This window comes from Penaeus chinensis, chromosome 24 (genome assembly GCF_019202785.1).
Source record: "Penaeus chinensis breed Huanghai No. 1 chromosome 24, ASM1920278v2, whole genome shotgun sequence".
In the NCBI taxonomy this organism is placed as follows: Eukaryota; Metazoa; Arthropoda; class Malacostraca; order Decapoda; family Penaeidae; genus Penaeus; species Penaeus chinensis.
In genome coordinates this window covers 11,942,991-11,960,490 of record NC_061842.1, presented here as the reverse complement: position 1 = coordinate 11,960,490, position 17,500 = coordinate 11,942,991, and the positions used below count along the sequence as shown (strand labels likewise).

General features: G+C 49.1%; 1 protein-coding gene across 1 annotated transcript in view; it reads right to left on the bottom strand.

Annotated features, from left to right (window-relative positions):
• Nucleotides 1-17,500, bottom strand: part of LOC125038157 (protein patched-like) — a 108,980-nt gene that overhangs the window by 22,891 nt on the left and 68,589 nt on the right. The window contains exons 6-11 of the mRNA XM_047631504.1: nucleotides 10,047-10,179; nucleotides 7,380-7,472; nucleotides 6,691-6,812; nucleotides 6,039-6,186; nucleotides 3,100-3,243; nucleotides 2,633-2,890 (exon numbers count right to left, since the gene is read on the bottom strand). Of these exons, the coding sequence (XP_047487460.1) occupies nucleotides 2,633-2,890; nucleotides 3,100-3,243; nucleotides 6,039-6,186; nucleotides 6,691-6,812; nucleotides 7,380-7,472; nucleotides 10,047-10,179 (898 nt within the window). The remainder of the gene's footprint in view (nucleotides 1-2,632; nucleotides 2,891-3,099; nucleotides 3,244-6,038; nucleotides 6,187-6,690; nucleotides 6,813-7,379; nucleotides 7,473-10,046; nucleotides 10,180-17,500) is intronic.

Genomic DNA, 17,500 nt, shown 5'->3' with positions numbered 1-17,500 from the left:
TTGTATGTCTTCGTGGGCGCGCGGGCCTGTCGGGGGATGTGCCTTGGGTGGCCGCCTGCAACAACCCGGACTCGAGTCAACGTGGCCACTTTAATGACTTAAAAATACGAAGCCTCGTTTTATGGCGCCTGCGATATATTTACTTTTTTTTCTCTCTCTCTTGTCTTTTTTTGTAAACGATGTTCTCCCTCGGTTCGGGTATTCGCTGGAGCGGCGTGGGCGTGGGTGGGCGGTGGGCAAAGTGGGTGGCCAGGCGTTCGGGGCGCGGGCGTGGGTGAATGGGTGTAAGAATGTGTAAATAAGAGGATGTTGGTAAGTGGATCTGAAAGAAGTGTGGGTTAGTAGGAATGGTGGGTAAGCAGACGCAGGTAAGTAGATGTGGGTAAGTGGGTGTGGGTGGATGGCTTGCGTGTCGGTGGGTCGGAGTGGGCAAGGTGGGCTAGCGCTGTGAAAAGGAGAGAGAGAGAGAGAGAGAGAGAGAGAGAGAGAGAGAGAGAGAGAGAGAGAGAGAGAGAGAGAGAGAGAGAGAGAGAGAGAGAGAGAGAGAGAAAGGGAGAGAGAAAAGGAGATAGATAGATAGATAGATAGATAGAGAGAGAGAGAGAGGCAAACAAATAAAGAAAGAAAGCAAGAGAGGGAAAGAGAAAGAGAACCGCATTACTTTTCTTCCTCTCTTCCGATCGCTTGAAACGAACACCACCACCTACGTCCATCATACTTTCCGTGCCATCCTCCTCGCCGCTCTCCTACCCACCTGGTTCCCCTGGAGACGCCCACAGCGCCTATCACGTAATCAGCGCCTACGCCTGCAGCGCCCATCCATCAGCGGTTGACTTATCTTCCACCATCTGCCAGCTAGCAGTGACCCCGACAAATTGCTGTTGTGACCGCCAGGGGGAGGCGCTATCCTCCCTTCTTCGCTCTCTGCCTTCCCTCTTCCACGCCCCCATTCCTCCTCCTCTTCTTCCACCTCCCCGCCCTCTCCTTCTTTTATCTCTTTATGTTTATCGCCTCCCTTCTTTTTTTTTTTCTTTCCCTTCCTCCTATTCAAAATTCTACCTCTCCTCATACCCTTTCCTGTTTTATCTCTTTATCTGTTTTTCACCTCTTCAGTTCTCCCTTAAAAGGTCAATCTCCTCTTCCTCTTCCTCCTCTACCTTTTACTTTTCTTCTCCTACTGTTCCGCCTATTTTTTTTTTCTTTCTACATCATCTACTTCTCTAGCGTATCATTCTTCTGTTATTTTCTATTCTTTCTTTTCTTCTCATCTTCTCTCTTTACCCCTTTTCCCTCTGAATTTGCATATTCTAACCCCCGTCAACAGAATTCCTTAATGAATTTCCTTTTTGAGTCATTCCAACGCTTGAGTCCTCATTCTCCGTTCCACTCATCTTCACTGTTCATTCCGGCCTCAGAATAGAGAAAGAGAGAGAGAGAGAAAGAGAGAGAGAGAGAGAGAGAGAGAGAGAGAGAGAGAGAGAGAGAGAGAGAGAGAGAGAGAGAGAGAGAGAGAGAGAGAGAGAGAGAGAGAGAGAGAGAGAGAAGAGAGAGAGAGAGAGAGAGAGAGAGAGAGAGAGAGAGAGAGAGAGAGAGAATGCTTGCGGCCAGGTTCAGATGACACAGATAGCGTGGCCAAGGAGGGACACAGTGGAGGTGTGGGACCCCCTACGGAGAGGCCATCGTGCGACCTATCACAGCCTCAAGCCCCGTCGCCGCGCCGTTCGCCATACTGAATCTTATTACCCGATGCCCTAGAGGCGGGATTTCCACGGCGCCTTCCCCGGAGTGTGCTATCCTCCGGCGGCGCAACGGTCACGGGGATATTTGTTCTCGGTGCTGCGGTGTTCTGTGTTCCCGAGTTAACCTCTGCCATTCGCTTCGGGTCAGCCAGACAGATACGCGTTCATCCGATGCCAGAAGTGGCCATAGCTCTCGCCCACGCGCCACGCCCACGCCGACTCAAAGGCAACGCGGACGACTTCTTTGGGATCGGCGGGGCTCCTCGGGAGTCACGTCGGGTGGCATGTGCAAGTTGGCGTTGTCCCCCTGGCGTCTTACATCCTCGACTTAACGGAGATGGCGGGAGTTAACGAGCACTTAGTTTCTGGTTGCATAATTCTAATGTCTAATTCTACCTCTTTTGCCTTTTGGGGAAGAAGGAAAGGAAAAGGAAAAGCGCTCAAACGGCAAACCTTCCCTGGGGGAGGCCGTCTCAGGAGCCCCCAGGAGGCCAAGACGCCTTCGGCCACAACCCCAGATGAAAGCCTCCACAAAGCCGGCCATCCAGAGCTCGCGTGTCATTCGCCCGTAGGCCTAGAGGAAAGGATTAAGGCGCGGCCGATATGTGCTCCGGGTCCTTTGTGTTGGAGTGAAAGCGGATCGCCATCGCCACTCGAGGAAGCGAGGCATACACACGCGGGCTGACGGATATCCGTGGCAGGAAGTGAGAAATGCAGCCTAAGTGCACGCTACAACTAGCGTCGAGGAGCAGAGGAAGGTCGTGGCAAGGAATACGACTACTGAGAAGCAACTGTGATGCACTGCACCCGCCCGGCCAAAAAGGGGGCGGCGCCAGCGGAGGAAGCAAGGAAGAGGAAGACCAAAGCCCGCGACGACAACGGCCCCGACTTACCTGGTAGGGGATGAGCGAGTTGTCGGCGGTCTCGGCGAAGGTGTGCGCCATGAGGAACATGTCGTCGACGCCCAGGCCCAGCGCCAGGAAGGGCAGCACCTGCGTCGTAGAGGCGTTGAAGGGCAGCCCGAGCAAGGCGCACAACCCGAGGCCGGCGGCGACGGTGATGGCAACCAGCAGGACCCCCGCGAGGCCGAGACCCGCCGCCGATCTCACCGAATCCGACAACTTCGCGAGCGACAAGCACGCGTACATCACCTGTCGGGAGGCAAGGTGGAGGCTATTAGCTTAGACTAATTCATTTCTATCTTTGAATACTATAGAATGACATTAATACATTTTTAAATAAAGAAAAGTACGATCCCAAAAGATTTATTTTTCAGATTGCAAATGTTACTCTAACCAAGTAATTTCAAGAAACATCTGAAAAATACGGGGTTTTATAAATACCTAAAAGACAAACTCACCATGAATATGTAACCGAGGGCGACCCTGAAGGCGGGCACCTCGGAGAAGTCCCTGAGGAGATAGCCGAGGGTGGCGCTGGAGAAGGGCAGCATGTTGTAGCGGCGAGTTTCATTCTGAAGGCGCTCCGTCTCCGCCAGCACCTCCTGGGGGAGCACAGAGGGGAAATGTCTATCAAGAAGTGCCTGGTTATAGATAGATAGATACATAGATAGATAGATAGAGAGGGAGAGATTGATAACCGGATAATAAAAATAAGAATCAGAGAAAGTTAATAGAAGAGGTCACTCAAGAGGAGACTAGCCTAAAACACCGTTTGACCTCCCAAAGGGTCATCCATTGTTATCCAGAGGATCTGTCTGATAAAGTGAAATATTATATCGAACAAGCCTCGTCCGCCGATTTATTAGTCGATACCGAACACCAAGATAATACTTCCTCGCTAAAAGAAATAAAAAAAAAAAAAAAAATAGATGGGTAAACGGGGGTGGGAGGGAGGGAGGGAGGGAGGGAGGGAGAGAGGGAGAGAGGGAGAGAGGGAGAGAGGAAGAGAGGGAGAGGGAGAGAGAGAGCGAGAGAGAGAGAGAAAGAGAAAGAGAGAGAAAGAGAGAGAAAGAAAGAGAGAAAGAGAAAGAGAAAGAGAGAGAAAGAGAAAGAGAAAGAGAGAGAAAGAGAGAGACAGAGAGAGAAAGAGAGAGAGAGAGAGAGAGAGAGAGAGAGAGAGAGAGCGAGAGAGCGAGAGAGCGAGAGAGAGAGAGAGAGAGAGAGAGAGAGAGAGAGAGAGAGAGAGCGAGAGAGCGAGAGAGAGAGAGAGAGAGAGAGAGAGAGAGAGAGAGAGAGAGAGAGAGAGAGAGAGAGAGAGAGAGAGAGAGAGAGAGAGAGAGCGAGAGAGAGAGAGAGAGAGAGAGAGAGAGAGAGAGAGAGAGAGAGAGAGAGAGAGAGAGAGAGAGAGAGAGAGAGAGAGAGAGAGAGAGAGAGAGAGAGAGAGAGAGAGAGAGAGAGAGAGAGAGAGAGAGAGAGAGAGAGAGAGAGAGAGAGAGAGAGAGAGAGAGAGAGAGAGAGAGAGAGAGAGAGAGAGAGAGAGAGAGAGAGAGAGAGAGAGAGAGAGAGAGAGAGAGAGAGAGAGAGCGAGAGAGAGAGAGAGCGAGAGAGAGAGAGAGAGAGAGAGAGAGAGAGAGAGAGAGAGAGAGAGAGAGAGAGAGAGAGAGGAGAGAGAGAGAGAGCGAGAGAGAGAGAGAGAGAGAGAGAGAGAGAGAGAGAGAGAGAGAGAGAGAGAGAGAGAGAGAGAGAGAGAGAGAGAGAGAGAGAGAGAGAGAGAGAGAGAGAGAGAGAGAGAGAAGAGAGAGAGAGAGAGAGAGAGAGAGAGAGAGAGAGAGAGAGAGAGAGAGAGCGAGAGAGAGAGAGAGAGAGAGAGAGAGAGAGAGAGAGAGAGAGAGAGAGAGAGAGAGAGAGAGAGAGAGAGAGAGAGAGAGAGAGAGAGAGAGAGAGAGAGAGAGAGAGAGAGAGAGAGAGAGAGAGAGAGAGAGAGAGAGAGAGAGAGAGAGAGAGAGAGAGAGAGAGAGAGAGAGAGAGAGAGAGAGAGAGAGAGAGAGAGAGAGAGAGAGAGAGAGAGAGAGAGAGAGAGAGAGAGAGAGAGAGAGAGAGAGAGAGAGAGAGAGAGAGAGAGAGAGGCAGAGCTAAGGGCTTCATTAAGGATGATGGGCGCAGAGACAGGTCTCCGAGGGTGAAGCTGGCAAGGGCTCGGGGTCAAAGGGTGCAAGAAAAGACATTCGATAGCTTAGCTGGTCCTTGAGCGTGGAGGGTGATGTAAGACGCGCCCTAAACCCACCCAGCCTTTTCTGCTCGACCTCTGCCCACCACCTGCCCACAGGTTAATAGAATTCAGGAGAATGGGGAAAGGGGAGATTTTTTTTCCCCAAACAGATAAACAAAACTGGGGCTTCGGGCATTTCTTTTCCATTCCGTGAGTTTCCTAATCCAGCAGCAGAAAAAAACATAATAATAATAATAATCATAATAATGTTGATAGTATTGACAATAATAACCATAATAATGATAGTAATGACAATAATATTGATAAAAAGAAGAAGCACAACAACAACAACAATAGCGGTAATGGTGATAATGATGACAATAATAATAACAATAATAACAATAACAATAATACTAACAACAATAATAACAATTAAAGATAATAACAGCAATAACAAAATAATAGCGACGACGAAGGTGACGATACAACAATAATAACGAAGAAACGTGAGTGACGCCCTGGTATTTCTGCGCTGGTATGACTCGATTTTTGCCACCTGTCGCTTCCCATCGCATACCAAGAGTACCACCGCGCAACCGCCGTCTTGTTATCATTAATTACGGTGAATGTTTAAGCCGGCGATAATTACTGGGATTGGGTGAGGGAGAGAAAGAGGATGAGGGAAAGGGGGAAGGGAAGGAAGAGGGGGGAAGAGGGAGAGGGAGGGGAAAGGGGAGAGGGAGAGGGAGAGGGAAAGAAAGAGAGAGGGAGAGAGAGAGAGAGAGAGAGAGAGAGAGAGAGAGAGAGAGAGAGAGAGAGAGAGAGAGGGAGAGAGAGAGAGAGAGAGAGAGAGAGAGAGAGAGAGAGAGAGAGAGAGAGAGAGAGAGAGAGAGAGAGAGAGAGATGGAAACACAAGTGCGCGCGTGTGTGTGTGTGTGTGTGTGTGTGTGTGTGTGTGTGTGTGTGTGTGTGTGTGTGTGTGTGTGTGTGTGTGTGTGTGTGTGTGTGTGTGTGTGTGTGTGTCTGTCTGTCTGTGTGTTTAGGCCCTATCTGTGTCGCTACGAGTTTGACTGTGTCTGTATCCGCGTGTGCGTGTATGCATCTGCATGTCACGTACACAAAACAATGACGACCCACACACGAAACCTAGGGAAAAAATTATAAACAAAAAATCAACCAAACGCCCACCTGCGTGAACTTCTGCTGCCAGGCCTCGAGCAGCTGATTCGCCTTCTCCTGTGACCAGTCGACGTGGTGGACGCGGTAGTGCTGGTCGTAATACTCGTAAAGGTTCTTGGAGCCCATCAGCTGCACCATGCTCTGTAGGGCCTCCGCTCTGGGGGAGGGAAGGAGAGGGCGAGTTTAGAATTTGAGAGCGAGAAGGGGGAGAATGAGGGGGAAAGGGGGAGGGAGAAGGAGGGAGGGGGAGAGAGAGAAAAAGAGAGAGAGAGAGAGAGAGAGAGAGAGAGAGAGAGAGAGAGAGAGAGAGAGAGAGAGAGAGAGAGAGAGAGAGAGAGAAGAGAGAGAGAAGAGAGAGAGAAGAGAGAGAAAAGAGAGAGAAAAGAGAGATAAAAGAGAGAAAAAAGAGAGAGAAAAGAGAGAGAAAAGAGAGAAAAGAGAGAAGAGAGAGAAGAGAGAGAAGAGAGAGAAGAGAGAGAGCGAGTGATAGAGAGGGAGAAATGGAAAGGTTTAATTTAATTAATCAAATTAAACCTAGAGAGAGAAACAGCCGGAGACAGACGGGCAAGCCAAAAGAAAGCACGTCAACTAATTCAAACCATTGAAAAATCACTACATTAGAAAATGGAAGCAAACAAAGCAAGCGAGAACGGCAACCCACCTGACGATGTGTCCCGTCTTGTTGGTCTGAGTCCCGCCCACGATCAGGTCCTCCGGCCAGTGCATGAACTTCCCGGCATATCCGTAGCATCCGCCCGTCAGCTCAGCGCCTACGTCAGGCACCTGGGGGAGGAGGAGAGGGACACATACTATTACAAAGTGAAACTCCTGGATACGATACCATATGGGTATCTAAAACCTGAAGCAGGAATTCCTTAACATGTTAATTATATATACATAAATTATAGTATGCAAACAAACAGGCGCATGAGGGCGTGCGATAATTGTAGGCAAAGCGCGCGGGCGGCTTCCTTAAAGGCTTCCGTCGCCGGCCAAGGTGCGGGCAAGGCGGCCAAGGCGTGGCGGACAGGGACTAGGGCAGAGTACAATGAAACTCTTGCTGGTGTAGATGCTATCTGCAGGAGGCAGGGTCGGGGTGAAGGCTATGGTGCCACTCCCCCCCGCCCCCGCCCCGCCTCCCTCGCCCTTGCGCTCTGTGCTGCATTCCTCTCTGCACGTCCCCTCGGCTCTCCGGGGACAGCAGAGAGCATATACATAAACACACACACACACACACACACACACACACACACACACACACACACACACACACACACACACTTGCTCATAATATACACAAACAGAAGCGGCTGCTTGCTATCTCTCTAATTACACTTGATTCAAAGGTACCTGTTTGGAGTGCTTGTTGGGGGCAGTTTCCGGACACTCGGGGTCGGTCGGGTCGAGACAGGGCTTCTCTTGGTAAGCCGTTGTTATCCCAGCCTGGAACAGAAAATTGAAGGATTGGTTTAACGCTACATGTAACATAAATCGCTCGACGTGCAAAGAAATGTCATGTGTGACTTTCTTACTTCATTTGAATAATGATTTAGGGTAAATAAAAAAATACATTCCCCTACCCCCCCACAACCTCCCCTCCCTCCGTTTCTCTCCGCGTATGTGCACACTGGTCCCCTGGCCGCATGCATGCCATTCGCACGTTAGTAGCGGGCGGGGCTGTCTGTAGTGCGAATTACAGTTTATCAGTTTAGCTATGGCCCGTTCGGTAACCTGCTGTGGGACCTGCAGGACCTGCGTCTCGGGTTACAGGTCACACGCACGCCTGGCCACCCACGTCCCGAGGTAATGAAGGAGATGGCACAAAAGCTCCACCATGCAAGGAGCTCCGTAGAGCTGCAAGTCCCCCTGTGTTGCCCCTGACGCAACCGTGGTCGTGTTACGTGCCGCAGGCGACGCTCCCGGGCTTGCGGCCGTGTAAGTTTAGCCGCAATTAAACGGTGAGGCCTCGCAGTGCAGCGGCGGTCGGCTCGGATGACGGGTGACAGAAGGTGACCACAGGGCGGCCATGTTACTTACTTCCTCCCCCTCCCCGACTTCAATCTCTTCCTCGGCAATAGCCTCCTTTGCTCCTCGCCTCCTCGGGTCCCGCAGCAGCCCCTAAAATTCCTCTCAGCGTCCGCGCCCTCGTGAGTGCTCTTGAGGCAGCAGCGCGGGCGTCGGGCGGTAGCGCTCCTCGCCTCCCTTCCCGATGCACCGGCTACCGAAGAAACCCGATCGCGGTCTCCCTCGACACTCTAAACGGTAAAACCACAACCCGCCCGCCCGGGACCACCAACATCCACTACCCGCTTGCCAAGCCGATCACCCGCGCCCCTTTTACGCCCGTTCGCGTCGCACGTCTATCCGTCGCGATGTCTGTAGGGCACGAGGAGGAATACGGAGGAGATTCTAAGTATGCCAGCGCCTGACCAATCGCTCCTGCGCCACCAGATGAGGGACCAGGACGCCCCACCCAGGGTGGAGATGAAGAAGGGGGCGAGCATGGGGCGAGAGGCGCTCCGATGTTCGAGTCCCCTTGGCGAGCGGCTCAAATAACACGGCGGCCACAAGACCAAACTTTAATTACAGATATTGACTCTTCTCCGTCAGTTGGGATGATTGCCCGATGTCCTTCTAACAAATGCACGGGAGTTATATTGCTATATTAAGAGCAGCCCCTCGCGGGCGATAAGGAGTGAGTCACCCGCCGCAGTCGCTGCAGTAGCCCCCCCCCCTACCCAACCCCACCAGCTCCTTGACCTCCCCCTCCTAGGAGCACCCGAGGACCGGTAGTCGCACATGTGTTTGTGTGTTCAGACTATTAAGTAATTAGGTAATTAAGCCCTCGTTCGTGCAACATATGTCGTGGTGTCCGTTGCAGAATCTTTGACGTGTACATTGCACATTATCTTGCCGTGGCCGGGCTGGAACAAAGGCCCTCTCCGTCGTGAGCCATGACAGGACGTGCCTACTGGGGACGTGCCGGGGAGAACGGGGGGAGGGGGCAGTCTTATGCAGGGAACAATACTGAAATAGCGCATGGTGGATTTTAAAATGCCCTCCCTCCCCCTACCCCTTCTTTTCTAACGACATCGATCATACCCGAGCCACGGCCAGGTCAAGACCACCCAGCGCCGGTCGTCCCTCATGTCAGGTCAAACGCGGTGCCACCTGACCTGGCTCGAGGGGCCCGTCACGCTCGGGTCACGCTGTCGCAATGTTCTGGCTCAGAGCTCGCGGGAACATCTCCCTGGTCCACAAGGCATTAAGGTCGATTTTTTCCTCTTTGTGTGAGCGGTAGATTTATGAAAGTAAAAAAATCATGTGAATAATTTTATTCCCCATAATATGCAAACCTACAGTAAAAATCATAATAATGAAATAATAATAATAATAATAATGAAATAATAATAATATTAATATCAATAACAATCACAACCACAACACCAGCAATAATAATAATAAAAAATAAAAATGGATGTTAAAAACGGGAGCGATAAACTAAACGTGATCTATTTATATTTCCTGCTTTACACTTGTTGTCACTTTTTCAAACTACAAATTTTTGAGGCCCATTAACTAACCGGCCCGCAAGCTCACACGACCCCATGACCCTGGCGCTGTACAAACATGAGAAACCAGCTAAGGTCACCCCTGTCACAGGTCACATACCTTGACATATGTGGGTCGGGTCACACGCCCCACAGGTCGCCTCGCCTGACCACACAACACCCACATTTTCCCACATGTAACTACCCAGTTAACAGAAGACAGAATAACTATTCTTCTATATATGACTTATACTGTCTTGGTGTATCGATTGATATAATACGATAGAACTTTCCAAAATAAATTATATATTGTTATGCCATATCCAAAGTCGTTCTTCGCTAGATAATCACAACCACCATCTAAAGAAAGTCCAATAACAAAGGAGAGAGAAAAAACAAACGAAAAAAGAAAAAAAAAATCCATAATCTATAAAAGAAAATCTAAACATCTTTCGCCTCCACTTACCCGTTTCATGAAGTCAGCGAAGTAGGAGAGGGAAAAGCCGTGTTCATATCTCTCGTTGCTCTCGAATTCCTTGATTCTGTTGACGATCTTCTGCGGGTTGAGGTTGGTCCATCTGATGGCAGGGCCCAGCAGTCTGTCGGGAAGGGAGGGAGGCAAGGCGTTAGAGAGAGAGCGAGTCAGGTCAAATAGGTTGAAGACGCCCTAATTTTCTAGCACAGTAGCTCCATCCGTCATGTCACCGGCATTTGGTAAACTTCTTCGTTCACAACAATTCGGAGGGGAAAAAAGAGAGAGAATGGAAGAGAAAACGCGCTCTCTTAAAGCACGTAACACATCATCGTCAAAGTTAAATGCATATGTATATCCCCTGCTTAACATCCTTTGTTGGGCTACGCTAATATAACGAACGACTCCATTCACTGCACCAGGTTATGGAAATCAGCCTTATAAACAACGTTCGCAATATAAAGGAAGTAATGAGAGAGCAGGCGCTGTAAGAATGGCCGAGTTCATGCCGGCAGAGCAGTCCCGGCCGGCTTGGCCACATGGACTTACACTATACAGCACCACATGACATGAGGCGCACTATATCAGACGCGGGTGAGCCAACGACATGCTTGTTACCGCTCCATTATTACTAATAACTCAATTTCAACATTCCAATAGAAAGACGTAATGGCCGCACAGTCTCGAGAATGCAGAGCGAAAAGGAGACGCAGATAAAAACGGAGATAACCGATGGAACAGACGGAGGGAGAGCTGATAATCAAGAGATAGAAGGCGCCAAACAAGGAGAGAGTGAGGAAGCGAGCCCAAACAAAGGCTAAAACATTAGGGATGCCGCGTGGTATGAATAGAAGAAAATTAGGAGAATGCCCCACACAAAGAGCTGCAAGATTTTCCATGTCATTCCTCCATTGTGCGAACCAAAGACTGATAGGCGTTATCGGCAAGGCGTAGCGGCGGCGCTTTGATCATTATCGTAAGCAGGTGGGGGGGGGGGGGGGTATGGGAGGGGGTGTTCTGGGTGCCCATATGACATGGGGCGGCGATGGCCCGGTGAAGACTACGGGCCCGGGAGTGGCACGATGGACGCATTAGCCCAAACTCTGTTTCACTGTAAAGAATAACATCTTTCGGTTTTATGATTACTTAAGAGAAACTGCGGTATACAATGTCTTGTTTCGTATTAAGATGAAAAACAAGAGGCCATAGCATTCGGAGTGAATTCTCGCCCATCGGCAACCGTAGCTGGACTGCACCTAAATGACTCTCTTCCTAGACTACGCCCGCCGTCTCCCCTCGCGACACTCTCGGCGTCCCCTCGCCACACCCACCCCTCGCCCCGCCACACTCGCCTCCCTGCGCCACCCCTTCACTGCCCACGCCCGCGTCCTGAGGTCAAGGGTCTGGCCAGATGACGGGAACAAATGGGCGACCACGAGCCTAGCTTGGCTGGGCCGATCACCATGACGCCCACACAATGTTGGGCGCCCACCCATTCCATGCCCGCGCCCTGCTACCCCAACCCCTTCCCGTCCCCACCAGCGATAAGGAATCGCCCGAGTCGGCCTTCTGCGTGTGCTGCCCCGCCTTCGGAGCGTTGGGGCGAGGGGTACCAGCGGCAAAAAAGGAGGGGAGGATGGGGAGATGAAAGTACCAAAATACCAAAGAGATCTTCAGGAAATACCGCATACCAACGCTTCAGTTACGGAATCGCCAACAGAGAACAATGCCCGACAGTGCCTAAACGCCCGGACTCTGATAGGACACCAATTTTCCTTTGCAAGTGGCACCATCTGGATTCCTGGAAGACGACCCATAAAGATGAACGAATTCGCAGCGCGACGACCCCGAACGCCCATTGCGACGACCGACCCGCGGAGTCTCTGGGTACATGCGAAAGAGCAGACGAAGAGGAAGGTGTGGAAGGAAGAAAGGAAGAAAACAATGGGAGGGAGGGAAAGGAATGGAGGGAAGGAAGGAACATAAGGGAAGAAAGAGAGGGTAAAAGATTAGAGGAGAAGAAAGGAAGAAAAGAAGGAAAAAAAGAAGTAAGGAAGGAAAAGCAGGGACATAAGGGAGGAAAAGAAGGGAAAGAAGGTAGATAAAGAAAGAAAGGAAGGAAGAGAGGAAACAAATAAATTAATTGGTTATTACGAAATTTCCAATCACTGAACCAATGGTATCAAGAAAACAACAACGATACTAATGATATTAATAGCAGAAGTAATTATTGCAAATGAAGCTATAGCCGCGCACACATATAAATAGATAAAGACAATGATAAAACAGACAAAACGAAAGTCGCAGAAAAAAAAGAAAAAAAAAAACTCGCCATTTCCCGGAAAAGGGAAATAAGAAGCCCCGACTTAGAAGAGACAGGAAGCGAGAGAGAGAGAGAGAGAGAGAGAGAGAGAGAGAGAGAGAGAGAGAGAGAGAGAGAGAGAGAGAGAGAGAGAGAGAGAGAGAGAGAGAGAGAGAGAGAAAGAGAGAGAGAGAGAGAGAGAGAGAGAAGAGAGAGAGAAGAGAGAGAGAGAGAGAGAGAGAGAGAGAGAGAAAGAGAGAGAGAGAGAGGACAAGACCACCGAGGACGGCGAGAGACACGAAGCAGAGACAAAGGGAAGCCACCGTCAGGGAGTCGGGAAAACAGGTCCTGAAGACACGATGATTAATTGTAAACGATTACCGAGTCTTCCTCACCTGGCGGAGAACAACCGGACCACAGGAAAGGAATAAGGACAAACAAGAAGAAGAAAGAGGAAGAGGAGGAATGAGAAAGGAGCAAAATAATAATTAAGAAAAAAAATCAAGTTCAGGAAGTAGAGGAGAAGGAGGAAGATGAATGAAAAGGAGCGGACATGATAAAGGATTAAATATAAAGAGGTTGGAAGAAAGAAGAGAAGATGGAAGAAAAAAAAAGACGAAGACAAGGGGAAAAGAAGACGAATGAGAAGCGAACACACGATAATGGATTAAATCTTCGGGAGGAGGAGGACCAAGGAAGTCGACGAGCCTGGGTTGGCCAGCAGGATGCATCGGGGTGGACGAAGGATCCCGTCGGGCAGGAGAACGATGGAGATGAAGAGCATGATAAAGCTGGAGGATGCACAAGAGCGAGGAAGAAGAGTGAGTCCAGAGCGAGGAAGAGTGAGGCAAGAGAGAGGAAGAAGAGTGGGCCAAGAGGAGAGGAGGGAAGGTGGAGGAAAAAAAAGAGGAAAAATATAGGGCCTTTGTCTCGATAAATTTTCGGCGAGAGTCACGGTCCCAGCTGGAGGTTTAACGTGCAGTCTAGGGAATCATCTTAAATTATAAAAAAACAACAACACATAAAAGGTGAGAGGAAAATATGAGAAAAGAAGATAAAAGCAAGTTATAAAATATATATTCGAACATAAAAAACTATACAGATAAAAAAAAAAAAAAAAATCATAACAGCAGAGACGATCACTGCAGACAGAAAATCAGGCGTGCTTTGCAGAGTTAACCATTGCGGTGGTCTCGAGGGGGGGGGGGGGGGGGGGAGAGCTGGCGGCCATCACCGTCAGCTGTAACGGCGGAGAGGCTAATGAAGTCATCTTCCCTTCGAAGTCCCTGAGGGCGGGGCAGGAGGCGATGCTCTGCACTCTGACATACACACACACACGCGTACACGCACGCGTACGCATTCACACACATACGCACACGCGCAGGCATACATACGCACACGCTTGCACGTACGCACGTACGTATGCACGCACGCACACACACACACACACACACCGCAACAACAACAACCTTGTTATGCATCCGAAATCTTCCTGGGAATGTTCTTTTGGCTTCCGCTGTTTGACGGGACTTTGACCTCTATGCTCACTTACGCTAAGGGCCTTCTTGTTACTGGCGAATTCCTCGGAAAGGGCCTTAATTATATCTGCGCGGGAGTGTCGTGACGGCACGATTTCGACGCCATCCCGCCGGCGATCCTTTCTGGCGGCGGAAGAGGTGACGCGCACTCCTCTTAGGGCGGGAAGTGCCTCCTGCGCCGGATGCCATCGCGACTTCGGTGAAAGTAGTGCGAAATTCGAGTTTTTTTTTCTCAGCAAGTATCGATGAACAAAGGTTTGGGTTTTTTTAAGGCGTGGAAGTGGGTGGACCTCAAAGTGTTCATCAAAAACTCTAGATTACTGGGGATACGTGATCTATGCGTGTATAAGTATATCTTGAGTATATGTGTATGCAGTGCTGGCAGCGGATGCAGAGTTGGGGGGAGTGAGATGGAAGAAGGAATGATTGTTGCAGATTGCACCTTGTCTTGAAAGCATGACGCTCGTCTTCACTTACGAGAGACGAGAGACAAGAGAGAGAGAGAGAGAGAGAGAGAGAGAGAGAGAGAGAGAGAGAGAGAGAGAGAGAGAGAGAGAGAGAGAGAGAGAGAGAGAGAAAGAAAGAGAGAGAGAGAGGAAGGGATGGGGGGATGAATTGATAGATGGTTGGATGGAAGGAAGGAAGGAGGGAAGGATGGATGGATGGATGGATGGATGGATGGATGGATGGATGGATGGATGGATGGATGGATGGATGGATAGATGGATGGATGGATGGATGGATGGATGGATGGATGGATGGTGAGAGAGAGAGAGAGAGAGAGAGAGAGAGAGAGAGAGAGAGAGAGAGAGAGAGAGAGAGAGAGAGAGAGAGAGAGAGAGAGAGAGAGAGGATGCGAGGGAGCTGCTTCAGGAAAAGGCAGGCGTGTTTCTGCGGGAGGTTTCGTGGTTAGCTCTGAAGGTGCGGGTGGGCGCGGGCTGGCGGTTGAGTGAATGGGCGGGGAGATGGGTGGGAAAACTGCTGGGAAACGACAGGCAAATTGCTCTCCGAGATGACCCCTTGCCCTGCCATGACCCTCGAGGGGAAACAGATGGGAGAGTAGGGTGATGGCAACCAGGAAAATGCCACGAGAAAAACTTGACTGAAATTGATTAAAAAGTAAACCTAAATAACGTGAAAACCGCATACACAGCTGGAAAAAAAGAGTAAAACCAAACCATTCCGAAAATAAATGGAAGACATAAGCGAACCGGATAATAACAGTTCATGAGGTGCGCCAGAAATATCATTCCAGACATGAAATATGAAGAACGAAATCCGCATGGACGCGCTACACCCACGAAGGGCTGGAGGCAGTGAGGGTTGGCCGGGCTCCTCGAAAACAACAGAGGGCAAGAGAACAATTAGGCACCGCTGTGACGAAGGGCGGTCGTCGGAGAGGTCATTCTGGTTTCTGAGGTCAGAGGGCACGCCTATTTAAGATCATGTCATTCAGAAGCTTGGCGAAAGTGGAGTACCTAAGTCTCCATTTGGCAAAACGAAGGGGAATCCATACTAACTGCCATTAACTAACACGGCAACTCCCTCAAGAGGATCGCCCCCGTCATGAGCGCCCGCCACAGCCTCTCCCTCCATAATGACCCCCTCATGGCGCGGTTTTCCTTAACGACCGTGAGACTGTGTCTTGTCTGACGACGTGATTAGCAAGCGGTTAAGAGGGCGAGTCGTCACAACGGACGATTGACATGTTGGTTCCTTAACTGCCGCTCAACGACCCTGTACTAGGAGTCGTCTTTAAATGTCCTTCTCTAAGAGTCTTCTTTTATCTGCAATACATGTGAAGGCTGGTGCATTTGCTCTTGATACACACACACACACACACACACACACACACACACACACACACACACACACACACACACACACACACATATATATATGTATATATATACTTATAAATATATACATACACATATATTAATCTATTTATACATTTTCATCAATATTTGTTGTTTTATTTGTTGTCACATTTAAGCTAGTTCATTCATAAACTGACTAAGTATTTCCGATATTGCGAAAAATAATCAACTTAAACAATGTGAACAACGCAAAATAGTAATAATCATAACAGCAAAATATAAAACCGGTTACAATTTCAACGATAATGATAAGAGCAAAATCCTTATTATCATTATCCATTACTATTATCATTATTATTATTGTATCTATAAATAGTAGTAGTGTCATTATCATCATCACCACCATCTTTATAATCACTATTACTATCTTACAGAAACACTTTAAACAATACAAAGCTTCAAATTGTTTGTAATAGAGTGAAATAACAATAGTAAGAGTAATAACAACAACGATGATAATAAGTATAATGATGATGATGATGACGATGATAATAAAATGATAATAAATGAGTAATAATAATAATAACAACAATAAAGCTAATAACACCAACATAGGGAAAATAAATAAAATGTCCAAAAGCAAACAAAAGATGGCGTTTATCCGTGCGCTCCCTCGACGGCCCGGGAGCGGGAGATTTCAATGCGACAGTAAGTGGCCTCGCCCGCAGCCCCGTCTTTGAGGAGTGCAAAAGTCAGGCAGGGAAGGAGTCTCGGCTCGATAGATCGGGTCCTTTCTGCGCGAGCCGACTCTTCGATTAGCTGTGCATAATAGAGGAGGAATCAATCCCGATTCAATGATTTTAAGATTGGAAGGAAAAGAATACGTTCTCGTCTTTATTATTATTTTTTTCTTTTTAATTCTCGTCTTTACGGTGTTCAACTCGATGGTAAAATTGATCCAACATCTTTTTTTTTCTCGAATCGAGTGAGTGGCGTTCGAATGGTATCAGGTTACAATCCCCCACAATCACGTCGCCCGACACAGCCCGACACAGGCGACCGCACAAGCACGTAGGAACCCGCTTGCACGAGTGTCGCAGGCCACCCACGTAGCAAGGCCAGGACTACTCGTCTGCCCCCCACCCCCCATCTCCACGTCTTCCCTTGCCCTCCCTTCTCTCTTCCCCTTTGCCATCCCCCCTTTGCTAAACCCCTCCTTCCACCGTGCCCCCTCCTCTCCCTCCCCCGCGAACCCTTCCTCTACGCCATCCTGACTACCATGGCTCCTCCCTTCTTATCAGCAGTTCCCTCCCCCTTTTAGCCTGACGCCCCTCCTCCAGGCTCATAGCACCGCCTCCTCATCAAGACAATATGCATCCCTCTTTCATTTACGATTATAGACATGATATTTTCCTAATGCTTTTTATTTTCGTCTGAATGCCGAGCGTTATCTGACATGAGCCATCACCGTGGCTCTAGGATCTCCCCTCCTGTTGCATTTCCCCTCGAATTCTAAGAACATTTAAAGAGGGATAAAGTGAACGAAACGACTGCGCATAACTCTCTTCATTTATATATATTTTTAGAGGAAAAAATATCCTATAATATTACGCTGTGTCCGTCCCTTCCCTTCTTCCGCATGTCTACGCCGCACTTTTGATAGACGAAGGAAGAAACAAACAGAAAACAAACAAAAACGAATCGTATTAATAATGGTATCCAATCAGCTTCTAATATACGGCGTTGTTTACGAATCGCTGCTCTTTGGGAGGTCTATCTAAACGAGGA